The sequence below is a fragment of the Lynx rufus genome, unplaced genomic scaffold (genome assembly GCF_022079265.1).
Source record: "Lynx rufus isolate CCGP_SWC_20201006 ecotype Redwood Valley unplaced genomic scaffold, mLynRuf1.p SCAF_6, whole genome shotgun sequence".
NCBI lineage: Eukaryota > Metazoa > Chordata > Mammalia > Carnivora > Felidae > Lynx > Lynx rufus.
The window spans coordinates 82,255,123-82,279,673 of NW_025814878.1; the positions used below are offsets into that span (position 1 = coordinate 82,255,123).

Consider the following 24,551-nt stretch of genomic DNA (forward strand, 5'->3'; position numbering starts at 1 on the left):
TGTCCTGAAGCTTCTCTGTTCTGGTTTTCCTTGCAGTCTTGCAGGCCACTATTGAGTTCCCTCAGTGATTCCACTTCTGACTGCTGCCTCCCCATGTCTTGGTCACTGACCCTCTGATCTGTGTCTAATCCATTCATGGCTGTGGTAAACATTTCCAGGCAAATGACTCCCAAAACAATAATCACTCCCTTGTCTATCCACTCTCCTACATTTCTGCCTGGTACCTATACCTGCTTCTAGGAACATAAAAAGCATGTGCACTAAGTAAGTATATGGACAAGCCTGCTTCCAGCTTCTTCCTACCTAGAATAACTTAGCCACGCTTATCCTTTTCAAGAACTACCTTTTTTGTTAAAAGCCTTCCCCAATTCCTGCTCTTGGTGATTTTTACTTTCTCTGAACCTCTATAACACTCAATGTTTGCACTACCCCCTCCACTCAGATATCCAGACTATATACACATATATAGTATAAATACACATTACATATGTATTTATATTTATAGTATTTGTGCTTATGGCCTGCCTTTCTCCTCAAAGTAGACTCCTAAATGGCAGGGCAGAGCTGGGCTTCTGTTGTATACCTCTAATGTCTACTCTAGTGGACCAGCACATAAAGGGTTAAAAAAGATAAAGATAACTACCTTCTTTTCCTGAACTTTCCATGAAGTACTCTTGTGCTCAGAATCTGCTCAATTACATTATTTACCAAACAAAATATAATTCACAAATGTTTCCTGCAAAGTAATAAAATGAATAAATGACTATAACTGCTTTAAAAAAACAAGACCTGACATAATTATCACACCCTTATCATTTATCAACCCTTATTTTGGCCAGACGTTACTTCATAAATTCAGTTAACTCTCATAATCCTGTGACAACAGGTATGGCCATTTTACACATAATGACACTGAAGCTTAGAAAGTTTAAATACCACACTCCCACTATAAGGAACGACGGAGACAGGGGAGAAAGAGAGGAGAGGGAGGGAGATAAAGAAAAAAATGAAATCACAGAGGCAGCAATGGGAGAGCTGAGATTTTAACCCAAAGCACTAAGCCTTCAAAGCCCATGCTTTTTAGCTACCAAAGTAATGTCCTTTCAAGGATAACAGCAGAGCAAGGAATCTGCCAACCCACAGTCAACTAGAGGAAGAATACTGTGGAGGAAACGTTATTATATAGTATATAACTGTTTTTATCTTAAAACTTTCGAAGAAAGAATATGTACATTAGTTCAAAATATTACAAGGACACTGGAAAACTTTAAAATCCACAAAAACTACAAAAACAAAAAAGTATTCCCCTGCCATTTTTCAAATGTTAATTTACTGTGGCAAAGAAATTAAATGGTGGTAATAATTTAAGGATTCACTAGTCATCAGGATGGTATAAAATAAAAGGGAAAAATGAAATGAAGCTTAATTTTAAGAACAATCCATGCTTCACCTGACTGTCCTACTAAAGTTTAAGCCTTGTCAAACCTATTTCTTACTTTATTCAGGTGATATGGCATCATTAAAAAATTCAGCTTAAAAATTCAAAAGTTTGAGCAAGCATATTACAGCTTTCCTTTATTTTGTTTGCTCTTTCACAAATATTCTAGTACTTTGTATTTGCAAAATTTCCCTCTTAAGCACAAAGATATCCAATATTTACAAAAATCCCTCTTTTTTAAGCTTATTCTCAGCACTATTTACAGATTTATCTCACGAGATAGTATTTGCTTTTAGATAACACTGCAGACACCAACCAACATTCTAAGTTTTGAAATATGTTTATATTTATTGCCAAATCACTGTTTAAAAAAAACGACTAAATAATTAATATGTAACTGTTCCTGTGATTTCCAAATTTTTTTCTTAACATCCTATTATTACACAGATAGGGTTTGGTTAAGCATAAAAATGCATAACTTACAACCCTTCTCACTGTATAGATTGTGAATGTAAAGAAAATGAAAAAATTAAAAAGCTGAGAGTTACCTTTTATAAAACTGAAGAGTAACACATTCATTTATGGATTCAGAAGGCAATAGCCCAGGAACAGGTTCACTCCCAAATTCTCTCATTGTTGCAAAGTTTTGAGCAAGTCCTCTAATCTCTCATGATAGGTTTCATTGTTCTACTAGGAGATTAGACTAGGCACATGACAGGTCTCTTCTATCTCTAAACTGTCTATAATTTTATGGTTACCAAAAAGAAAAAAGAAAAAAACGTAGATACGGGCCTGAAAATCTTCCCAAAGTACTCCACCATCACTTAATGAATCTTAAGATTCATTCACTGCTTATAGAATCTAGGAGTGAATGGTGTGGCCTACCACTATACTCACAGGTATGAATGTTGCCTCGAATTTTGTGTTGTGGCCTAATGACTGATCAAGAGAAAAATCTGGAAAAGGCAGTCAACCCCTGCTCCCAAAATGAAGGGGACAAATCATAAAATAAAAATGACCAATAAGCCGATTAAAATGATTAATTTTAAGAAATTAAAGTGTCATAAAATTTTCACCAATCATGTTAAGAAAACTTTTCAAAAACATGAACACCCAGTGACAGGTTGTGTGCACAGGGTCAGCCAGTCTTTGTACACTACTGGTGGGAAGGTAAACTAGCCCCAAGATTCCTGGCAATACAACTCAAACACACTTTAATCAGCATACTCTAACATACACTTTTTACACAGAAGATCTTATTGTGAAGAAATAATTTTGTGTACACAAAGTTTTGACAACAGGACTCTTCATAACCATGTTAGAAAGCAAATGCCCATCAATAAGGGAACAGATTAGTTTAAAATACTTTTAAATTATTTTTAAATTCATACTATTAGCAAGTTTTCTATGCAGAGAATAGATTTAAATCCCCCTACAAAGTCCCACTATCCTTATTCTCAGCAAATGACTTCACCACCTAACTGTCCCTTAGATTCCAGATCCCTCTTACTCTGCTTCCACATAAACTGATCTGTATTTTTCCTGGTTTTTTTCTCCTGTCCCAAACTAACCATTTCATCTGTGTTTTGAATCAAAATTTCCTCTAAATTGTGCATTAATATTTTAACTATATAAACTACTCTTCCTTCTTAGAGAACTTGTCTGCTCTTAGCCACGGAAAAGGAACTCCTACTTGCTGTTCCTGCAGCTCTCCTGCCTCTGATGAGGGAGCAAAAGGCAACCTGAGGGCAAAGCACAAGCTAACACTTTACAACCACTACCCACCAAGGTGGGTATCTATGATATTCCTCAGGCACTCCTGGATGGCCAAGAACAAAGGAAAGGGAAAAACAAATGGTTAACTGATAGTGATCAAGATCATGCAGGCCAGAGACTCCATCAGTTTACAACTGTCTTAATGATTTAAAAGAAAAAAGCAATCTCCAGAAACCTACAGACTCAATTTCCTGGAGCCCTAACATCACCCTCCCCTCCACGGGATAGATTCTTATATAATCAGTCATTCCTCACAACCCCAGCGCAGCTCTTTCTGCTCATGGTGTTGTTGCCATTGTTTAATAAAACCACCTTTCTGCACCAAAGACATCTCAATTCTTTCTTAACCATTAGATCCAAACCCCAACACTTCAAACCACATCATTTTGGCATCCAAAGTGAGGCTTTGAGTCTTTTCATCTGGACTCTGAGCCTCGGTGCGAACTTAGTGAGTACTTCCTTTCCTCTCCCTTTACTTTCATTTCAGGGGCTTTTCAAGGAGTATGGCCTTTTTTTTTTTTTCTCTTTTACTGTTTATTTATGTATATATTTATGACAGACAGAAAGATAGAACACAAGCAGGGGAGGGGCAGAGAGAGAGAATCCCAAGCAGGCTCCGTGCTGTCAGTGCAAAGCCCAGGGTGGGGTTCAAAATCAAGACCTGTGAGATCGTGAGCTGAGCCAAAATCAAGAGTCGGCCACTTAACCAACTGAGCCATCCAGGCATGCCAAGGAGTATCATCTTATTGGAACATTTCATGTCGATTATTCAGGCTGCAATCTTCTTAGCCCACGGCTACTATACAGGGACGAGGAAGTCTGTTTTTTGGCTGGAAGTTAGTACCCTGGCCAGAATGGAAATAAGACCCAGAACATTGATGTCCTCTCTTTATTCCTGTCCTTATTCCTGTCTTGAGAACAGGACAGCCACCTAAGTCACCAGAACAACTGGCAATCTTCAGACTCCCGTGTGAGGTTACATCCTCATTGGTCTAATGTGATCCCTTCCACATCCCTGGTCTAGCCACTTCTGGCTGCAAGACCTCCACTTGAAAATGGCCAAAACCAGTACCCAACTGAATTAAAGCCAAATCAGGCACCATTTCCTAGAGAAGTTGGCTGTAAAAGACTACTTATCTTTACTGTTTTCCATGAATGTCCCCTACTAACTACTTAAATTATAAAATTAGGTAACTCCCCCTTGTAAAACTTTTCTAATGTTTTCCATAGGTTAAAAACGATGGGTTCTTCACAGCCTTCCTGGCACAGCCTGAATGGTATGGCACAGCATGGTATTTTGGTCCATTCACCAGTACCCACTTGTATTCTACAATGCAATGGAGAAGTGAAGGGACACCAGTAATTCCCCCTACAGGGCCTTTACAGTGGAACAGTGACCAATAATGATTTGTTATTCAAGGGACACCTCCAGTGGCTTGTGACACCGGGAACCTCTGACATATGTTGCATAGGACGCCACCAGGCAGTCAGTGGGGATTGTTGGTAACAGACCTTCTCTAGGCTTCTTCCGTTCCTAAGGACTCCCCCTTGGAATGCCTTTTAACCCACTGGAAACAACTCAGATTGCAAAATTTAAGAAAGGACTGATCTCCTGTAACACTGCATGGCCTCAGTAGGATCTATCAATTATATCTCTCCTGCAGGAAACAGGGCAAATAGACAGAGGTACCCTAGGTCCAGGGCTTTAGGGTTCTAAATCAGGGCCCAGACCTAAGGAACTCTTGCAGAACCAAGCTGATAAACTCCATCCTGACATACTGGATTACAATTGTCTAAACAGGCCTCCTCCTAATAAAAGCCAGGTTGCTGCAGGAAACACAGGCCATCCCTAAGGAAGGGGACACTATCTCTCACTGCTCCACCGAATAGACCCAGATTAAATTAGCGTTATATGGGGGGCTTCTCCCTCATTCATTTCTGAGGCTAATAGCTAAAATTGGAGCCAACTGTGGTTAGTCTACCTTGGGACAGGGACTTTAAGGAATATTCCCAAGCAGCTACCGAAACTCCTTTTGTTTCAGGGAAGTTCCCTGTCTTCTCAGGCCTGACACGGTCTGCCCTAAATTCCATTTGTTGCTGGAAAAAACTTGCATCTGCTTATCTGCCTGGGAAGACTGGGAAACCCCTTTCTCTGCCCTCTGGACTTTTATTGGCCTCCAGCCTTCATGGGAGCACCTCACCTCCTTCAGCCTTCCCCTCCTCCTCCTCCTGTTTCTGAACCACCTTGGGTGCAGCTTGCATAAATGGCTCCTTGACCATCCTTGTGCTTCCAGCACCATTGGGTCTTCCTCCCACCCTCAATGTCAAGGAGCAAAGAGCACACTTTTGGACTTAACATCGCCCACTTCAGAATTCCCCACCAGTACTCCAGATAAAAATCAAGAAAGGGGAAAAAATGGATTGACTTTTAAGTAGACCCAGGTAGAATATAATTTGGTATTTAAACTAGTTGAAACTTTTATTCTACCTAGGTTTACTGAATGTCAAATAAGCTTGTGATATCTCTGCTGCAATTTGTTAGCAAAAGGATGACTTAAAATGATGGTTAATTTTGTCTGTCTCAAAGTTTTTGTGGATAATTATGAAGATAGCTATCAAAGTCTTTGGTAACCTGAAACTTTAACGTTTTGCTTAGATGATAAATTGGATTGAATTCATTGGACATCTAGGTCTTTTCTAAATAAGATAAAATACTAAATGAACATAGGTTTGTGTTTTTGGCTTCTTACTGCAGAGAAACTAAAGATATTTAAATCAGTCAGAAAAAACATGCTTTGTGCTTAACTGATTCAGAAATTTACCATCTAAACAATTACAGTATAACAGTGCAGAACTGGTTGGTTACTGCTTAGTTTTCACTGGAGACTAAGGTTTCTAAGACTTAAAATTCTGCAAAATGTAAGACTGATGGAAAGAAGGGAAGTAACTCTGTATGTGTAAGAAAGATCTAAGAAACGGGAATACATTTTTGTTGAAGGTAAAAGAAAATAATTTTGTCCTCAAATGAGACTGGTTGTTTGGAGGGAAAAGGCTTGGGATTAAAACTAATGTAAAGGAAATTTGTAGAAGGTTTGTGAAGGGAAATCTTTGGAAAGGAATTTCACGTGTGGTAAGGATGGACTAAGGTTGAAATGAATGGATTTTACAAGTATTGGCATTAGACCGAAAGTCTGCTTGCTTTCTCTTGGATGAAAAGACATTTTTCTTGGATTGTTGGTCTGCTCTTGATAAGAAAATGTAAACAAAGATTTTTTTTCTCTTCGTCTTTATCTGCCAAAAATAAAAAACAAAAAAACCCAGTTTCTATGTTTTGTTTTTATGAGGTCTTTGATTTATTAAGGTTTAAACTTCTCAATATTAAAGGGGCTAAGTTTTGCTAACAACTATATAACCCTACATATTTGCCTTTGGAATCTCTTATTGTCACTTGATTAAATAATTTGAACTTTTAAAGTTTGGTAATGATCTATAATCCTACTCAGGCATGTGCTTTAAACTTTCTCAGGTTCTTCAACAGATTTCCTCAAGATTTAAATTGTAAATAAAATCTTTTTGACCAATTAGGACTTTTTATTTGGTATGTTAAGTTACTTGGAAAGAACTATCAAACAAATCATGATAAGCCCTAGGTTGTATTGCTTGGGTAAATGCTATAACTATACAAATAGATACATAAATAGATACATACATACATACATACATTCATAAATGAAATTCCTGAGTTTTAATGTGTTCTGGTGTAAGACCATCGCTTAACATTTTGATTACTGAAATTTTCTGTGTCACAGAAATAAATGAATTTCCTTATCAATTATCATTTGTCATTTCAAAATGTTTCATCTTCAAGGAAACTCATAAACAGGTCTTTTTTTGAACAAATACAGGTTTTTTTATATTTTTAAAATCATAAAACTGAAATGGGTAATAATTTCCAGAATTAAAAGCTGTGTTCAAACTGAACAAGAATTACTAACATGAAATTAAATGAACTGAAGATGATTATAACTTCTGTGACTCTTGTCTGAAACACTGCTGGTTCTCTAATGTTTGCTCTTCTGGATTAAGGACATTTTCTCTTAAAATATCTATGATTTACAGAAATGTGATAAAGTATTCATTTGTAAACAAACTGAAGCATTTAACTTTTCTGTCTACCTAAGCCCCCTGAAATTCAGAAAACTCTCAGTGAGTATTCTTTCTTCTATGGCAATCATAGTCATTTGCAGAAGTTCAAGAAGAATCTGTTCTCCTTGCAACAGGACACCATTGGAAACATTGGTTATTTTACCTAGGCTTTGACTGGAATGTCATTTTTGAGAGACATGCATAGACTTGGATATGACCAAACAGCTTTAAGGAACTGAAGCTGACTTTATGACACATGGAAGCATAAAGCCCCTTGGAAATGTTGGCCTAATACCTTGCTTACAGAGTTTCCAGGTGAGTAAAGAATGTCACTTCCTGGCAAGTGCAGGAAGCTCAGGATATTTGGGAGACCTCAAGAAGAGAAATTTGCCCAAGTCTACAGGTACTGTAGGCATGTGTGATGGCAAGTATCTGGCTTGGCTTCTGGCCTAGATAGGCTACTAAAGTTCAATATAGATTCCTTATGAAAAGGTGCAGCAAAACAAATTTTAAAAGATCTACATGGTCAATCGCTATTCTTCCTGAGCTTATCTAAGCAATTAAACCGGACTTGTTTTATAAACAAATTAGTCTTGATTTGGGTATCTCTGGAAATGAGGGTAATTATAGGGGAAAACTATGTTTCAATAACACATCTTTGTAGATACTAAATTTTAATACTATTTATTATAAACTACAGTATAACCTAAATTCTTCTCGTTTCCTCAAGTATTTGGCTATAGCTCTCCAACTAAGGTTTCCAATCTTCTTCCATTCTCTTAACTTTTAAAGTCATTAAAAACTAAAACTGCTTTTTCCTAGAAGCTCTAAAAACTGATGCTGGACAACTTGAGGTAAACTTCAGAGAAACAGCTCATGTACTGACAATCTTCTTGCTTGTTATTCTGTGGGGATAATAATAAGACCCCATCAGCATATGATTATTTGAATAAGTGGAAAGTGGGATGGATTCCCAACAACTGTATATGAAATGTCTTTTCTCACTGTAGACCAATCAATAAAGACTATAGTTCTTTATTAAATTATTAACTTAAGGGTGGGTTAATTCATAAATCTCTAAATGAATATGTAAACCATATCCTCCCTATACCTAATGTGACAGCTACTGGCAACCCACCCTATAAAAACCCAGAAGACATGGTTTATTTAAAGGATTGAAAGTCTAATACAGCAGGGGATTTACTCCAAAAGGAAAGGCCTCTACCAGGTCATATTATGTATACCCACTGCAATAACATTAGAGGGACACTCTTCACAGGCTCATATATCTAGAATAAAACCTGTAAGTCATTCACAGGAAACCAATAAGCAAACTAACAGCCCTTCCTGTTCTGTGAACCTATGGAAGACCTCAAATTTCTCTTCAAAGGAAAGTGATGGTAGTACTTTTTCATTCTTTTTTCCCCCATTTATACCGACAGTTCCTTCTTACAATGGGCCTTTCAAAAGGATCACCAGATACATTTGAATTACAAACCAGAAAAACCCATCTGATTCCAGCTGCCTGTTCCCACTCCATCTGAGGATCCTTCAAGCCTGACACCCAAAAATCTTTTCATGGGCAGCATTCGAGACTCAAACACTGGGTTTATAATTTGCTCTAACCATTAATGTATATTTTTCTTTTGTTTCTATAAAAGTGCCTCTTATTAATTATCTGACGCTTACATCATATAGACAAAACAGAGTCTATATGATGGCTAATAACACCTGTTACACAATTAAGGCCTCAAATGACTCTCAAAACAGCATTACATTATTAAACACTAAAATAAATGCAGGGGCAATTGGGTCACTCAGTCGGTTAAGCATCTGACTCTTGATTTCGGCTCAGGTCATGATCTCACAGCCATTAGATCAAGCCCTGCATCGGGCTCCAACCTGGGCATGGAGCCTGCTTAAGATTCTCTCTCTCCCTCTGCCTCTGTCCCTTCCCTATTCACATGCACACACACGTTCCTTCCCTCCCTCCCTCTCTCTCAAAAATAAACTCAAATGCATGAAACAGTTCTACAAAATAGAATGGCATTAGATGTTTTAACAGCACCACAAGGTGGTACATATGCCATTATTAAGAGAGTGATGTATATATACTCCAGATTATCACAAAAATGTCACAGGCCTATTAAAAGATACGGATACCCACACTGAGGCTCTATAAAATCCTTCTCTCTCTTTAAATGATTGGTTAAGTTACTGGTTTGGGGGGAGGGGGGGTTATGGTCAACTGTTAGGGGTCTCTCTGTTGGACTTATTCCTTATAGTCATAATAATCCTACCTAGTATGTTGGCTTTTTCAATGTCTCTACTTGGTGCCAAGACTCCATCACTACAATGATTTCACATCGATGATCCTTACCACCCACAGAGATACTTACTGTCCACAATGGATTCAGCTGCCTCTGCCTTTGGTAACTCATACATATAAACTCCCCAGATGATCAATGTCAAGCCAAAAGTAGGGACATCTCTACGCCCCTACTCAGCAGAAAGAAGCTACACAGAACATGAGACCTTCTGCCTTCAACAACCTTAGAGATTTAAGGGTCAAAATTGTTCAGGGGGGAAATGATGAGGGAGCAAAAGGCAAGCTGAGGGCAAAGCACAAGCTAACACCCCACAATCACTACCCCCCATTCCTCAGGCATTCCTCAGGCTGCCCAAGAACAAAAGGAAAAACAAATGGTTAACTGATAGAGATCAAGGTCATGCAGGGCAGAGTCTCCATCAGTTTGCAACTGTCCTAATGATTTGAAAGAAAAAATGCCATCTCCAGAAACCTATAGACTCAATTTCCTAAAGCCCTAATATCACCCTCCTGTCCACAGGATAGAAAATCTTGTATAATCAGTCACTCCTCACAACCCCAGTATTGCTCTTTCTGCCCATAGGTCCTGTCCCCATGCTTTAATAAAACCACCTTTTCCCAAAGATGTCTCAAGAATTCTTTCTTGCCCATTAGCTCTGAACCCCACTACTTCAAACCACATCACCTCCATGTTACAATGATCAGAGGTAGGCACATGGCCCAGGCTGGGCCAGTTCATCTCACCCAGGAATATGGTATATGACCCAAAGAAAAAAACAACCGCCTCTAGGAAGCCAAATAACAGGTCATATAGACTTAGGAACTAATGAGGTATAGGCAAGCATATGAATAAGGGAAAGCAGTTAGTAAAGAATGAAGCAGGCAAAAAGAATCATGTGTTATAGACCCAGAGACAGAGCCAAAGACAAAGAAAAAATAAATGGCTGCTGGAGGACTTTCTAGTTCTTTCCTTCTCAAGCTACATACATTCTATTCATTCTGATGCAACTAGCTAAGACAGAAACCATGGTAGATATTGCTGATTTGCTCACACAATCTATTCCACCCTATTTCTGGTGTGCCTTCCTGGTTTCAGAGGATGAAAAGCTAAAAAACTCTATTTCTCAGATTGTTTTATAAACTTCTGACTGAGAACGTTTCCATCAATTAGATGCACTTATGCAATATTTGAAAGCAAAAGTGCGGTAACTACTCTCCTGCCCTTTTTAGCTATTTTCTGCAGGAAGACAAGATCATAGAATGTCTAGTCTCCCACTTCGTGGGTGTGAAGCAATTTTGACACAGATGATGACAGACCCCACATTCCAGTACCTACTTACCAGTTTACCGGTATTGTAAGGCAGATGTAGCTTTCTAATCCCTGGGCTACAGCTAATTTGGTGTTTTCTTAGACTCAACAGTTCAGTGACAGGCTCTGAGTTAATGGTTCCCTGGAAGGTCAGTTCTGCTGTGATCTGGGAGTCAGTCCTAGAGGTTCCATCAGCATGGAGCCTACTTTTCTACCCCTTCTAGGGCTTTCATAAGCACCTGATTCTACTTCTGTTTCTATGTCCTACAATGGAAAGTCCTAAACAGAAGCCTTGTAAGGATTCACATACCTTACACTACTTCAATTAATACAGCAATTAGCAGTTGTGCCTTACACATAATAGGTGTTCATAAAGTACCTGTGAAATGAATACTTCTTTAAGTAACCCCTGGATAAAATCCAAGATAGTGATTAGCATTAGAGGTTCTGGTGTACTGTGATGGTTTGTGGCAGTTCTCTTTAACATATTCTTAAAAAACAGGATGATGGAGAAGTAAAATTAGAGCATTCACTACTGCATTTTCAAATGCTTTTTTAACAGCTACACAGCACTAAAACAGCTCCATGATAATCCTTTTTCTGACCAGCAACCTAAAATCACTAAGGGTCTACCATGAAGAGCCAAAAGTTTATGTAATTATTCCTTAATCACACTGTTTTTGTAATCATAGTTTGATTTTTTTTAACTTCTTTTATTCTCTTGGTGTGTTTATGCAGACTCTGAGCATGTTCAGAATACTTGATATATGTTGATATCATTTGATAGAGAATTATATAAATATCTAGAAACATACTATCAGTCAAGACTAGTTAATTAATGCTATCCTTCCAAATGGAAAAAAAGAAAAACCTGCAACCAAGGAGAGCTGAACATTTTTTATGTACTTATTTGGTACCTTGAGTTTATTTCTTAAAAACTAAAATCTTGTTTTAATATTTATTATCAAAAATTTTCAAATACAGAACAGAAAACACGAATAGCACGGCAAACACCCACATATCCACTGCCCAGATTCAACAATTGTTAAGATTTTGCCATTTTAGCCATATTTTCATTTTTTATGTTGAGGTACAGGAAAGTAATTTCAGACATCAAGATACCACCTCTAACTTTTTCAGTATGAATCTCTAAAAAATATAAAGTTTCTCCCCATAACCACAATATTATCACACCTACCAAATTAACAATAAGTTTTCAATGCCATCTAATAATGTGTTCTATTTCCCACAACAGTGCTTCACTGCAAAATTTTCTTGTAAATATCTTTTTCCAAAAACATCCTCTCGAGGACCATAGACTGTGATTAGCTGTATCTCTTGTTTCTTTTAACTTAGAAGGATCCCCCTCCCAACTTTTTCAAATCATTGATTTGGTAAAGAAATATTAAGCCAAGGTTTAATATAAAGAGTAATTACAACCTCCATGTAAACTATTTTCAAGGGACACATACATATATGAAATGTCACTGATGAGTATAATGCTCCTTACTTCATGTGAATTCTAAAAATAATTTGAATGTGAGTATTTGAGATCTACTATAAAGATTATAGTTCAGTTGAGCAGCAAAAGTTTACAGATCTGTCCCTTAGCTCTGGGTAACAGTATTATTTGGGACTGATACTCTTGTCTACAAAACTTCAGAACCTTTTAAACTGGAAGAGGTTGGAATAGATTTGATGTGAACAAGTTTATTCAAACTGAACATAGTGTAACTTTAGCCATTTACATATGCTTTACACATTCATTTAATGTATGAAAGTATTTTTACATGTTTTTCCAACTATATTTAGGTGTCACAAGGTGAGCTGGTAGCCTGTAACCATACTTCTGATATGTGAAACAATTTCACTGTGAAATTTAAGAACCTCAACTATTTTTTGTGCCTCCTAGTACGCCTTGTAATTTTTTTTTATTTTTTTCATGTTTTTATTTATTTTTGAGAGATAAAGAGACAGAGCACAAGCTGGGGAGGGGCACAAAGAGGGAGACACAGAATCTGAAGCAGGCTCCAGGCTCTGAGCTGTCAGCACAAAGCCCAACATGGGGCTCAAACTCATGAACCTTGAGATCATGACCTGGGCCAAAGTCGGACACTCAACCAACTGAGCCATCCAGGCACCCTGCCTTGTAATTTTTTCTTGACAGCTGGATATGATGTGCTAGATAAAATTAACTGCTGTAGACAGTTTTAGTAATGTGGTGGGAAGCATTCCATAGTTCTATGATTACATCTCACTCTTTCAGTGAGCCTCTGTCTGTACTGTGAGCTTCACAAATCTCAGCCCCCCTACCAGAGCTGTCCCCTTCCGCCATGGGACAGGATGGCTAGAGTAGACTGAAACTGGCATTTCCCTTCTCTCCTGAGAAAGGCTACAGGTGGCTGGAGTTAGGTATTTCCCTTCCCCAAGTCGGTTGAGCTCTAGTTAAACAGTTTCTCCAGAAGGCAGACCTTGCTAAGTAAGAACAGAATGCTCTGGTGTATTTCAAGATGGTTCCTTTTCTCCTTCCCCTGCCAGAAGCATAGGTTTTTCTCCCATATTCACTGTGTTGAGCTCCTGGTGGTAAAACTCACCAAAGTGTGGGACCTTACCCGTAACTGTGTCCTCCTGGCGTTTCTGACTCTTATATTTGTCCACAGTGAGCCTCCAGCAATTTGTCAATAGTTTTCCTACCTCAGTACTGGTTTCCACAGAGTTATAATTGAATTGTGATTCTCTATATTCGCCTGTCTCTCCTATTTTGGGGACAGCAGTTTGCCCTGTGACTTCACTTAAGATCTAAGAAGAGATGCTGATTTTGCAGTTTGCTGAGCTTTTTACTTGTTAGGATGGAGTGGAGACTTGAAGCTCCTTCCAGTCTTAAAGCCAGACTAGAAACTGGAAGTCCCCTCAACTATTTTTTTGAAAGCTAGACAAACATTTATTTTAGGCAAAAACTATTGTTTCCTGTTGTTTACAGGCATATTTTATCAACTAAGTTAAAACCAGTCAAAGTATAATTGCCATAAATTTGGGACAAGTGATAAAAGGCCAAAAAAGAAGGCAGTCACCTGATAGCCTTGTCTCATCTATGGAAGTAAAATCATTGTCCCTGCTAAAAAACAAATCCCAAGTAACAACTAATTTTCAGTAAATAAACAATAGAAGGGAAGCTGCTTCTGTACAATAGCTGAGCAAAATTTCCACAATGAAAAAAATCATTTGTAATCTCACAATATGGAGAGAGTAATTGCAACAAGAGACTAGTAACCTTTGCTTGTAAAAAATAACAATTTAATGCAAATAGAAAAGGAAACCACATTACAAAGAACAGAATGTGTCTCTATCAAATATTTGGATAGCTGTTTGTTTGTTTTTACTTCCTACAATAATTACAACCAAAAGTTAACCCTCATAGTCAATTACAACTTCTAAGTTAAAAACAAAACAAAACACAAAATTCAGAAAAATTTCACAAGAATAAAACTTAGGGAAAATATGGAGGAGGAAGGAGTTTTCTTACATCTGAAACCTTGAACAATTCTCTTAAAAGGTAATTGGAGGAGCTAGATATATGCTATACATGCTATATATAGGGAAATAAGTCAGAGAAAGAAAAACAGCATATGATTTCACTCATATGTGGAATTTAAGAAACAAAACAAACAAGCAAATGGAAAAAGAACAAACTAAGAAACAGTCACTTAACTATAGAGAACAAACTGATGGTTACAGGAGGGTGAAAATAGGTGATGGGAATTAAAGAATACCTTTATCATGGTGAACACCAAGTAATGTACAGAATTACTGAATCACTACACTGTACACTTGAAACTAACATAACACTGTATGTTAACTAAACCAGAACTAAAACACTTAGAAAAAAGAAAAAAAATACTTACATTAAAAAATAATAATAATAATAAAATAATTGGAGGAAAAAAGAAAACAAAAATGTTTATAGGTCTTATACAAGACTTAAGATACAAATGCAACATTTACTGACTACCTACTATATATCAAACTCTATAAATGCTTCATATACATTATTATCATGTAATAGTCATCATATATAGCTCTATTAATAAATATATCAACATTTATTAAGATTACACAAATTTAATATTAAAATTATAAAAAGGAATGCTGTCAAGGAGAAATAACCTGAGTATTCACCTATGGCCATTCACCACTAGGGACAATATTTAACTTTAAGTAGAACAGTTTGAAATGCAGAAACTTTCCTTTGTTTCTTTTCTTTAATGAAGCCCAATTATTTTGAAGTAATGAAATTCTTGTCTCCATAAGAATAATTATACACAGTTGAAGACATAAAAATCATATAAACTATTAAGGGGTTTTAAAGCCCAGTCAAATCTGATTTTAAATTTTATCTATATAAGATGTGATTTCATACTCTTAAGTCTAGAAGGTGTAGAACCAAACCAAAATGAAGTCACTTATGTCAAGGACAAATTGGACACAGTCAACACCAATGCATAAAGGAAACTTAACCCAATCTTACAGAAACTTACAGCTCTTCTCTCAGAAATAAGTAAAGGACACCAGCCAATCATCAAACACCAAGTCTGTTCAGGCCATCTATGAACTTCCTTGTTCCTAACCTAGCTACCCAAATCCAAACAAGACCACTAGGCAACCAAGTAACTTCTGTATTTATCCCATAAAAATCCCTTAGTCTGTGAGCAACTCCGAACTCACTGCTCCCACAGCCTTGAGTTTCCTGACTTGCAGGTAAAAAGCCTTATAATAAACTCATCTTTCTGTTTTGTTTTACCCCATGTGCAGTGTTTTGGTTTTTGACAAAGATATGGTGTAGTGGTGAAGGCTCCTGATCAAGTTCATGCTCCACTCTTTGCCATTAAAAATAATCCACAGTTTTGTTCTGATTTAGCTATTCAAATATATATCCTACTATCATGAACCCTAGATTGGAGCAAGCTAATCTCAGTAAAAGGATCACTCTCCTGAGGTCAAAAACAAAAGAATTATTAAGAGAAGACATAGGGGCGCCTGGGTGGCTCAGTCGGTTGGGCGTCCGACTTCGGCCCAGGTCATGATCTCACACTCCGTGAGTTCGAGCCCCACGTTGGGCTCTGTGGTGACAGCTCAGAGCCTGGAGCCTGCTTCAGATTCTGTGTCTCCCTCTCTCTCTCTCTGCCCCTCCCCTGTTCATAATCTGTCTCTCTCTGTCTCAAAAATAAATAAAAACATTAAAAAAAAAAAAAAAAGAGAAGACATAAACTCGAGAAAACCCTTCTTTGTTTATAAAGGGCATTAATAGAGCAATAACTCATTTTGGCACAATAGGAAGCCATTAAAATCAGGGATTTCCCCCAAACAATGATTTTCAAGTCCTAGGAAGTGAGCCACAGGTCTCACAACAAAAAATTCCAATGTCACAGAATCAAAAAGTTGTACAGCTCCTTGGAGCTAAAAGTACTTATGGGGCATTCTTTTGGCTAATAATATGACAAACTTTAGACTGTATTTTATTTGCTCCTTATAAATTATCATAATGCTTAGCAGACTTTGCAGGTGTGTTTAAGTTAAGGACACTGAGATAGTATTATCCTAGATTATCCAGATAAACCCAATGTAATCATAAGGGTCCTTACAAAAGCCAGAGAAGATGTATTGATGCAAACACAAAAAGGCAGAAAGAGATCTGAAGATGACACTCTTGAAGATGGCAGAAGGGGCCATGAGGCAAACATCACAGGTGACTTCCAGAAGCTAGAAAAGATAAGGAAACAGATTCTCCCCTAGTGCCTCAAAAGGGACACATTTGATCTTAGCTCAAGAAGACTCATTTTGGATTCTAACCTCCAGAACTGTAAGATGATAATTTGTGTTGTTTAAGCCACTAGGTTTGTGATAATTTTTGATAGCAGCATTAGGAAATTAATATACTAGTGATGATCATTTCACTTCAAAAATCATACTTCTGCTAGTTTTTTGGCACGATGCACCATCACCACCCTACATTAAAAGCAGCTTTCAAGAGTAGAAATACATCAATTAAAAAACATCTAGATTAAACCATAATTTTTAATGAATGTTCCTGTATTGGAAGATAAAGTTATCCTAAATATAATTTCCCAGAGAAGTTTTAAATTCCCTTTATTTTCTTTTTAAGATTTGGGTTTAGCTGATCATTGGTCCTTGAAATGCACTCTTTACAAAAGATCAGTGATAGACATATGAAAGTCTATCATCAATCACTCCTAAAAGCAATCACCTGGATCTCTTGTGAAATGGAGGCAAAAAAAAGAAAAATTGTTGGGGGAAAGGGGAGGATGCACAGAGAATGGAGAATTACTGGAAGGCTTATAATTCTCTGCCCTTTAGACTCTCAAAGTCCTCATATTTACCACTCAAAATGGACACGAGCATGAAATTAGTACATATTTCCAACAGCACAGAGCCCAATGTGGGGCTCAATCCCACCACCCTGGAATCATGACCGGAGCTGAAATCAAGAGTCAGACACTCAATCAACTGAGCTACCCACGTGCCTCTAAGCTCTTTTTAGTGAAATTCTTTAAGCCATTTCCATATGGTACTATGTATGACTAAATGTATGGTTATGTATGGCTATACAGTCCTAAAGTATGGCTGTAGTAGATGACTAGAACAGGTGATAGTTTCTTTGATATTACTCTAATCCATGAAAGCATTAGGGAAAAAGTTTCAAACAAAAGGATTCCTCAATCTGTGAGGAATATTCCTGTGGGTTATATGATACAGCTTGAGATAATTAAAGATAATACCAGGTAATTGGCTCAGAAAGACCTAAATCATCAGTGAAAAGCTTTAAAAGTATACAGGTTTGATCAAGATCCAAAGTTCTGTAAGGCCCAAAATTAAATTATTAATTTTAAAAAAACAATTTTTTTGAAATCAACAATAGTAAATACTGACTTAGAAGTGATATGAAACATAGGTTTCAAAAAAGAACACAGATCACATCAGAGCTGAAATAAATCTTTGTAGTAAGGTTCAATGAGAACAGGGACAACTGGTCACCAAGTAAGTCAAGAGGCAAAAGCTGGACTCAAACCTAGCTTGACTAACTTAATCCAGGTCAGTGCTCTTTCAAGTCTATCAAGTTGTTTCTGTGGTTTAAAACGCCAAGATAGGGGCACCTGGGTGGCTCAGTCGGTTAAACGTCCAACTTCGGCTCAGGTCATGATCTCGCAGTTCCAAGTTGGAGACCGCATCAGGCTCTGTGCTGACAGCTCAGAGCCTGGAGCCTGTTTCTGATTCTGTGTCTCCATCTCTCTCTGCTCCTCCCCTGCTTGTGCTCTGATGAGTCAGAGAGAGACCAGTGGTTTCTATCCTGGCTCTGACACCAGGCTCTACACATAATCATCAGAGAAAATCTCAAGATCAGCAGAATTATGACAACAACGGACCAATCAAACCTGAAGGTTAGCATTTTGAGGGAACTTTCAGATTTGCAGGTCTCTTTAGGTGAATTACAATCAAAGATTTTGTTTGTATGAATTTATCCTATAAGCATCAACATCATTATAAACATCAGTTTCTCAAGTGAATTTTACTTTTTAATATGAATTACTTTAAAATACGTTTACATAAGAACTCTTAAACATTACACACTTAATGAAAAATGTTCTCCATCCTCACTGCCTGTAGTAGACTCTTGGACTGGGTCTCACAACCTTCACTTCATGTTTCTACTTTTTGAAAAGGTTAGAAAGCTAGAAGACTCCCTTGAAGGCAAAGTGTTGGACATTAGTCTGCCAGTTATTTGCACGTGGAAGGCACAAGTTCAGCAAAGACCATCTTCCTATAGTAAGGGCAACTGAAAAAATGTCTAACAAGACATTGAAGGGTTGCAGTAACCACAGTCTTATTCCCCCATCTGCTGGCTCACCAGCTCCACGGGTGAGAAGCCATGGCAGTGGTGGTAACAGTAGCAGTGGTAATAGTGTGTAGCCTTGAAGCCAGAAGTCCAGTAGTGGTTCCCAATTTTTGCTCCTTCAGCCTCTCCAATGTAAACACCCTATTCCTTAAAATAGCTACAGCTGTTCTGTTTCCTGCCCTATACCCCAACATTAAGTGAGTTCAGGTCCTTACACTCTTGCTTGGACTACTGTGATAATTAAGTGACATGCCTGGAATCTCTCACCATTTCAGTTCTTCCTGACCCGCCACCATCAAATCTGACCATGCTTAAAGAAAGCTTACCCAAAAAAGTCCACATGGAAACCTCTTATGTTATTTTAAATACCTCTTATGCACCTTGTGTGTGCAGCTGTCTCCTTTAATTCCTTCTCCATCTGCTAAAATCCCACTCCATCTTCTGAACCTAGCTCAAACAAGACTCCTGTAAATATTTTCCAACAGGGTCACTCCGCCTATATGTGAACTATTTCCACATACCCTGCTGCCTGCCCTTGGCTCTGTACTCATTCACATTCATTCATTCAAAAGATACTTGTTGAGTTACACTAGACCTACCACATGTCACCCATTGTGTAGAAGGCAGGGGATACAAGCCTAAACAAGATAAACAAGGTCTCTTCTCTCTTATAGCTATAATCCAACAGGGATATAGATTACCCAATAAATACCCAAATAATGTTTAATTACAACTGTACTTAAGTGTAATAAAACATTCAGGATGTGTCTTACACGTATAAAGGAAAGTCTAATCTAATATAGAAAATCAGAGAGAAGCACTTCCCTTCAAGAAACATTTAAGCAGAAAGGGGATGATATGTAAAACTGATCAAGCAAAAAACTGTTAGAGAACTTCACAGGCAGAAAGAACAGCATGTGCAAGGGCCTTGAGGCAGCATTCTAGGAACCGTGAAGACAACCAAAAGTCACATGAGATGGGACAGCAGCCCAAAATAAGTAGAGAGGGAGGCACCTCTTATAACCACTATTATAATACTTAGTACACTGTTTTGGAATTACTCATTTGCAAAAATGCAGTCCTCTCTGAACAAACTCCTTAGGTCTCCTTAGATCTCACAAATATTTTAGCTCCATAATCCAATACAGTGTTTAGCATTGTCCCCTCAAGTCACGATCTGTGGAATGAAGAAATAAGTGCTTGATCTGGGCAAGGAACTTAACCTCTTAATACCAGACAGATGAAACAAAACAATCTCTAAGTGTTCAAAAAAGCTTGTTTCTTACTACCCCAAAACTTACTGGGCAAGAGGCAACATATTCATGCCAATTGATACACGTTCAGAATCAAAACTAGTACTAACCGTGGATGAAACTTTAAATACTAGAAACTAAACTTTAGATTGGCAAGAGGCTCTAAATCCTCACTGCTCCATAAATCGCCACCAACTAATAACCAATAGAACTGTATTAAAACTCCCAGAGAGTCACCAATGAGGCCAGGGAGAGGAAGTCCAGCCCCATCTGCCTGTTTTTTTTCTCTAGTTGCTCAACAGATCTAGTAAGTGTAGAATCAAGAGCAGGAAACTGGCACCTATGCCATCCTTCTCTCCCTCCTTACTTCTTAAATAATGTCAACTCAGGAAACACACACTGGTGACTCAATAAGAAAATGTCAAAATCCAATTGATATAACTCTGCCAACTATTACAAGTCAACAGAATGGGGTAATCTTTAGCCCTACACTTTAAATTTAGTTTTTGGTACTTGTTCTCAAAGAGTAGTGGAGGAAGTATTTTTTGAAAGAAAACTGAGTTAACTAGGAAATAGCTTCAAAATACATGAAAAGCTTGATGTAGTTTATTAGTGAGGAAAACATTAATATATATATATATGTATATATATATATACACACACACACACACATATATATATATACATACAGTATGGAACTCTGTAGAATAGCTAAGGTGTAGAATAAGACCCTTAGCATATCTTTTAAAAATACACTTAATCAGAATTTCACTATCTGCATTTACTATGTTGTCTGGCATGTATAATAATGAATCCAAAATCATTTAACAAGCCAAGAACCCTACTAAAGAGCTCTATAATGGGGTTCAACCATACCAAAGACTCAAAACTTGTACAAAATATATTTAATTATATCAGTGGTCCAATCATGTCAAATTTTTCAAGTAATACAACTATGAGATCAAATCTAATTAAACTAATTAAACTTAACTGTGATTTTTTTTTCCTGGAAGATCAAGATAAAACAGTGAAATAATTCAGAAGATCAATTTAAGAGGTGTCTGGGTGGCTCTGTCGGATAAGTCTCCAACTTCCACTCAGGTCATGATCTCACAGTTCGTGAGTTCAAGCCCCGTGTCAGGCTCTGTGCTGACAGCCTGCAGCCCACTTTCAGTTGTGTGTCTCCCTCTCTCTCTCTCTGCCCCTCCACTGCTCACGCTCTGTCTCGCTCTGTCTCTCTCTCTCCCTCAAAAATGAATAAACATTAAAAAAATTTTTAGAAGTTGGGGCGCCTGGGTGGCTCAGTCGGTTAAGCGTCTGACTTTGGCTCAGGTCATGATCTCACGGTTCGTGAGTTCAAGCTCCCCTTCAGGCTCTGTGCTGACAGCTCAGAGCCTGGAGCCTGCTTCGGATTCTGTGTCTCCCTCTCTCTCTGCCCCTCCCCCGCTCACACTCTCTCTCTCTCATAAATAAATAAACATTTAAAATAAAATAAAATAAATCTTTAGAAGATCAATTTAGTATCATTCAAGATTTAGTAACAACATGGAAAGAGTAACGGTCTTTCTAAATCATGACTGGAATTCATGCCCTTCACATTGCATCCTCAAACTCTTGATACTATTCTCTTCTCTCCAACCTTCTCCATTTCTCAAAAACAAACCCAGAAACAGAAGACCAAACAAAACCAAAATAAAACATTCATGCAATATATATCTATGGACCTCAGTGGCAATACAAATAGCAAGCAAAACTAATGCTCCCTTTTCCTCAGATTAAAATAAAATTTTTGCCCTAATTTTAAAAGTACATGATTCTCCTCTCCTTACTTCAAAAGATGGAAATGGAAATGTTACCATGTGGCAAATAATGGCTTTTTAAAAACCTATAAATTATTTTTGGGAAGCATTAGTGAATATCTGATTTTATAAAGTACTTTTTGGGGGACAAAAATTTAAACAAACATTATTTTTCAATTATTTCTATACCTAATGAAGGTACTTACTAAAACTGTTACTATTTAATATTTAATGAATAGATTTTAAAATATACTAGGATCTCTTTTTAAGCATGTAACTTATTACCCAAAATGCAGCTCATTTCTTTTTCTGGCCTTTTAAAGGCCCCATTTTTCAGCGTTCTACTAGTGCAGTGATGAGTAATTGAGCCTCAATACAAAAGAGTATTCCCCCAAAATCCACACACATAATCAATATGAGGTAAACAAGTTTTACTACAATAATCAGGCATTTTTAATTCATCACCTGAAAAGTTACACAGAATAAATATCAGCTTGGGTGAGTCAAGGTACTATATGAAAAGTGCTTCAACACATGGTCAGTTACAGTATTCCCACATGACCTTCCAGTGATCTAGTACCTGTTATGATAGTATGGTAGTGAAGTGACTTCCTGATGCCATGTGGCTTAGTCTAATCAAACATTATCAGCCCACTGAAACGTGCCTCATTTACACAATATTGAGTAAGAACAGTAAAGCTTCAGGATAAGTCTAAGTCAAATAAGAGAAATCTTAAATGACATTCTCAAAGTCTGACTTCTGCTTTGGAGAACTACCTATTTCTCACCACATAAACCAATTTACAAATAAGCAAGATCTTTTCCTGAACACATGACAGGTTTCTTTTTAAAAATCTGAAACCTTTTTCTCATGAGATTACTTAGAAGACATTAAATATAAATCAGATCGCCAAACCCAAACATATAGGCTAAAAATAGTGTATCTATTTCAAAAGCTGAGGCAGAAGCCCTCCAACTGAACAAACTAAAATTAGGGGGTTTTTTTCACCTCTGGATCTTTAAAAAATGCACCTTCAACGTCTATGGGTCACACAAACCAATGTCCACATGTTCTCCCAAAGCAACTGGTCAGACACAATGTAATTATTAAAAGCTTCAGGAACATAATAAGCACACCGTCCACGGGACTCACGTAATGAAATTCCTCTTCATTCTGGCTAATATCTAGATTTAAAAAAACAGTTATCACTACTACTACTACTAAAGACCCCTCCCCAATGGTTTCACTCAGTAAAACTCCAAACCAGCAAAAAAGGACCACCATACTCTTTCTCGTGAAGAAGCAAAAGCCCGGTACAAAGCTGTCAGGTGGACAGGCAGGTAGGGCTCCACCTGAGATACCGAGCCTCGGAGCCCCGGGAGGCACGACGTGGTCACGGGGGAAGGGTCGAGGCGGAGACCGAGACTAAGGGTGGCCCCACCCACGGATGTACCTGCGAGCTGAGGCGGGTGGAGGGCAACCCTTTAACCCTAAGCCCTGGCCAGGCCGTCGCCCCGTTCCGCGCTCCCGGCGCGGCTCTGGCCCCGGCCCTCTGGGGGGGGGGGGGGGGGTCTGAGCATCGCGACGCGGGCACGGCTCTGACCCGGGGCCGGGGAGGAGAAGGGGCTGGGGCCAGTGCCGGCGCCCACGGGCCTGACCTCGCCACCGCCTCTGGCGGAGGTGAGGGGCGACTCCAGCCTGCGCCCGCCCTCCCTTCAGGGCCGGGGCCGGCCGGGCGCAGCCGCGGCGTCCGCTCGGGCCCCGGGCGCCGTGGCGACGGGAAGGTCACCGGCCGCAGGAGGCCCCGACTAGGGGCGGCGACGTCCGCGCTACCTTTGGCCTCGCAGTCGGCGCAGTACTTGTTGTCCTCCTCCCTCAGCAGCTTGGACAAGATGAGCTGGTGCTGCTCATTCAGCTTCTGAGCCTTCTCCCGGCAGGAGCGCGTCGCCATCTCGGAAGCGGGGCGAGGAGCCCGGGGCAGCTACGGCGGCGGCGGGCTCTGGCAGCTGGGCGGGATGAACACACCTGGAGCCGCCGGACCGCGGGCGGACTCAGCCAAGGAAGCGGCGGCGGCAGCGACAGCTGGAACAGAAGGAGGAGCGGCGGCGGCGGGTGGCAGCGCCGACGTGTCCCGCCTCCTCGCCGGGCCAGCCCCGCACGCACAGCCAGAGCCGGCGAGGCACAAGGAGGGGGAGGGGGAGGGGGGGAGACGGAGCTGAAGCTTCCGGGTGGCGCCGCAGGAAGGAACCCAGGCGCCGGGCGAGCTGCGCATGCGCCGAACTTCCCCGGGAAACCGGCCGGGAGGGGATCTCTGCGCTGGGCCCTTCGCCAAAGGTGATTGCGGGAAGGTATTTAGTGCTGCCCGCTGTGGGCTTCCCCACCTTGGAGATCACACTGTACCAGAGTGCCCTCAGGTGAAACCCGGTGAAGGAAGACCTTTACAAGGAGGTGACTTTGACTTGCTTTCTTGCCTTTGCGCTTGCTGGCGCAACGTTGGAAATGCATAAATAAAAGTGATTGAGTGCATTCATTTATTCATTCCATGTTTATTCACCTGCAGTTTTGAAACAGGCACTATCCTAGAAATTGGA

At 39.1% G+C, this 24,551-nt stretch overlaps 1 protein-coding gene across 3 annotated transcripts in view; it reads right to left on the bottom strand.

Annotated features, from left to right (window-relative positions):
• SMAP1 (small ArfGAP 1) overlaps positions 1–24,129 on the bottom strand; it is a 190,165-nt gene extending 166,036 nt beyond the window's left edge. The window contains exon 1 of one of the 3 annotated variants that reach the window (XM_047103213.1): positions 23,794–24,129. In XM_047103213.1, the coding sequence (XP_046959169.1) occupies positions 23,794–23,911 (118 nt within the window). In that variant the 5' untranslated portion in view covers positions 23,912–24,129. The remainder of the gene's footprint in view (positions 1–23,793) is intronic. The other 2 variants (XM_047103208.1, XM_047103211.1) reach the window with 2 other exon arrangements.
• Positions 24,130–24,551: the final 422 nt, after the last annotated feature.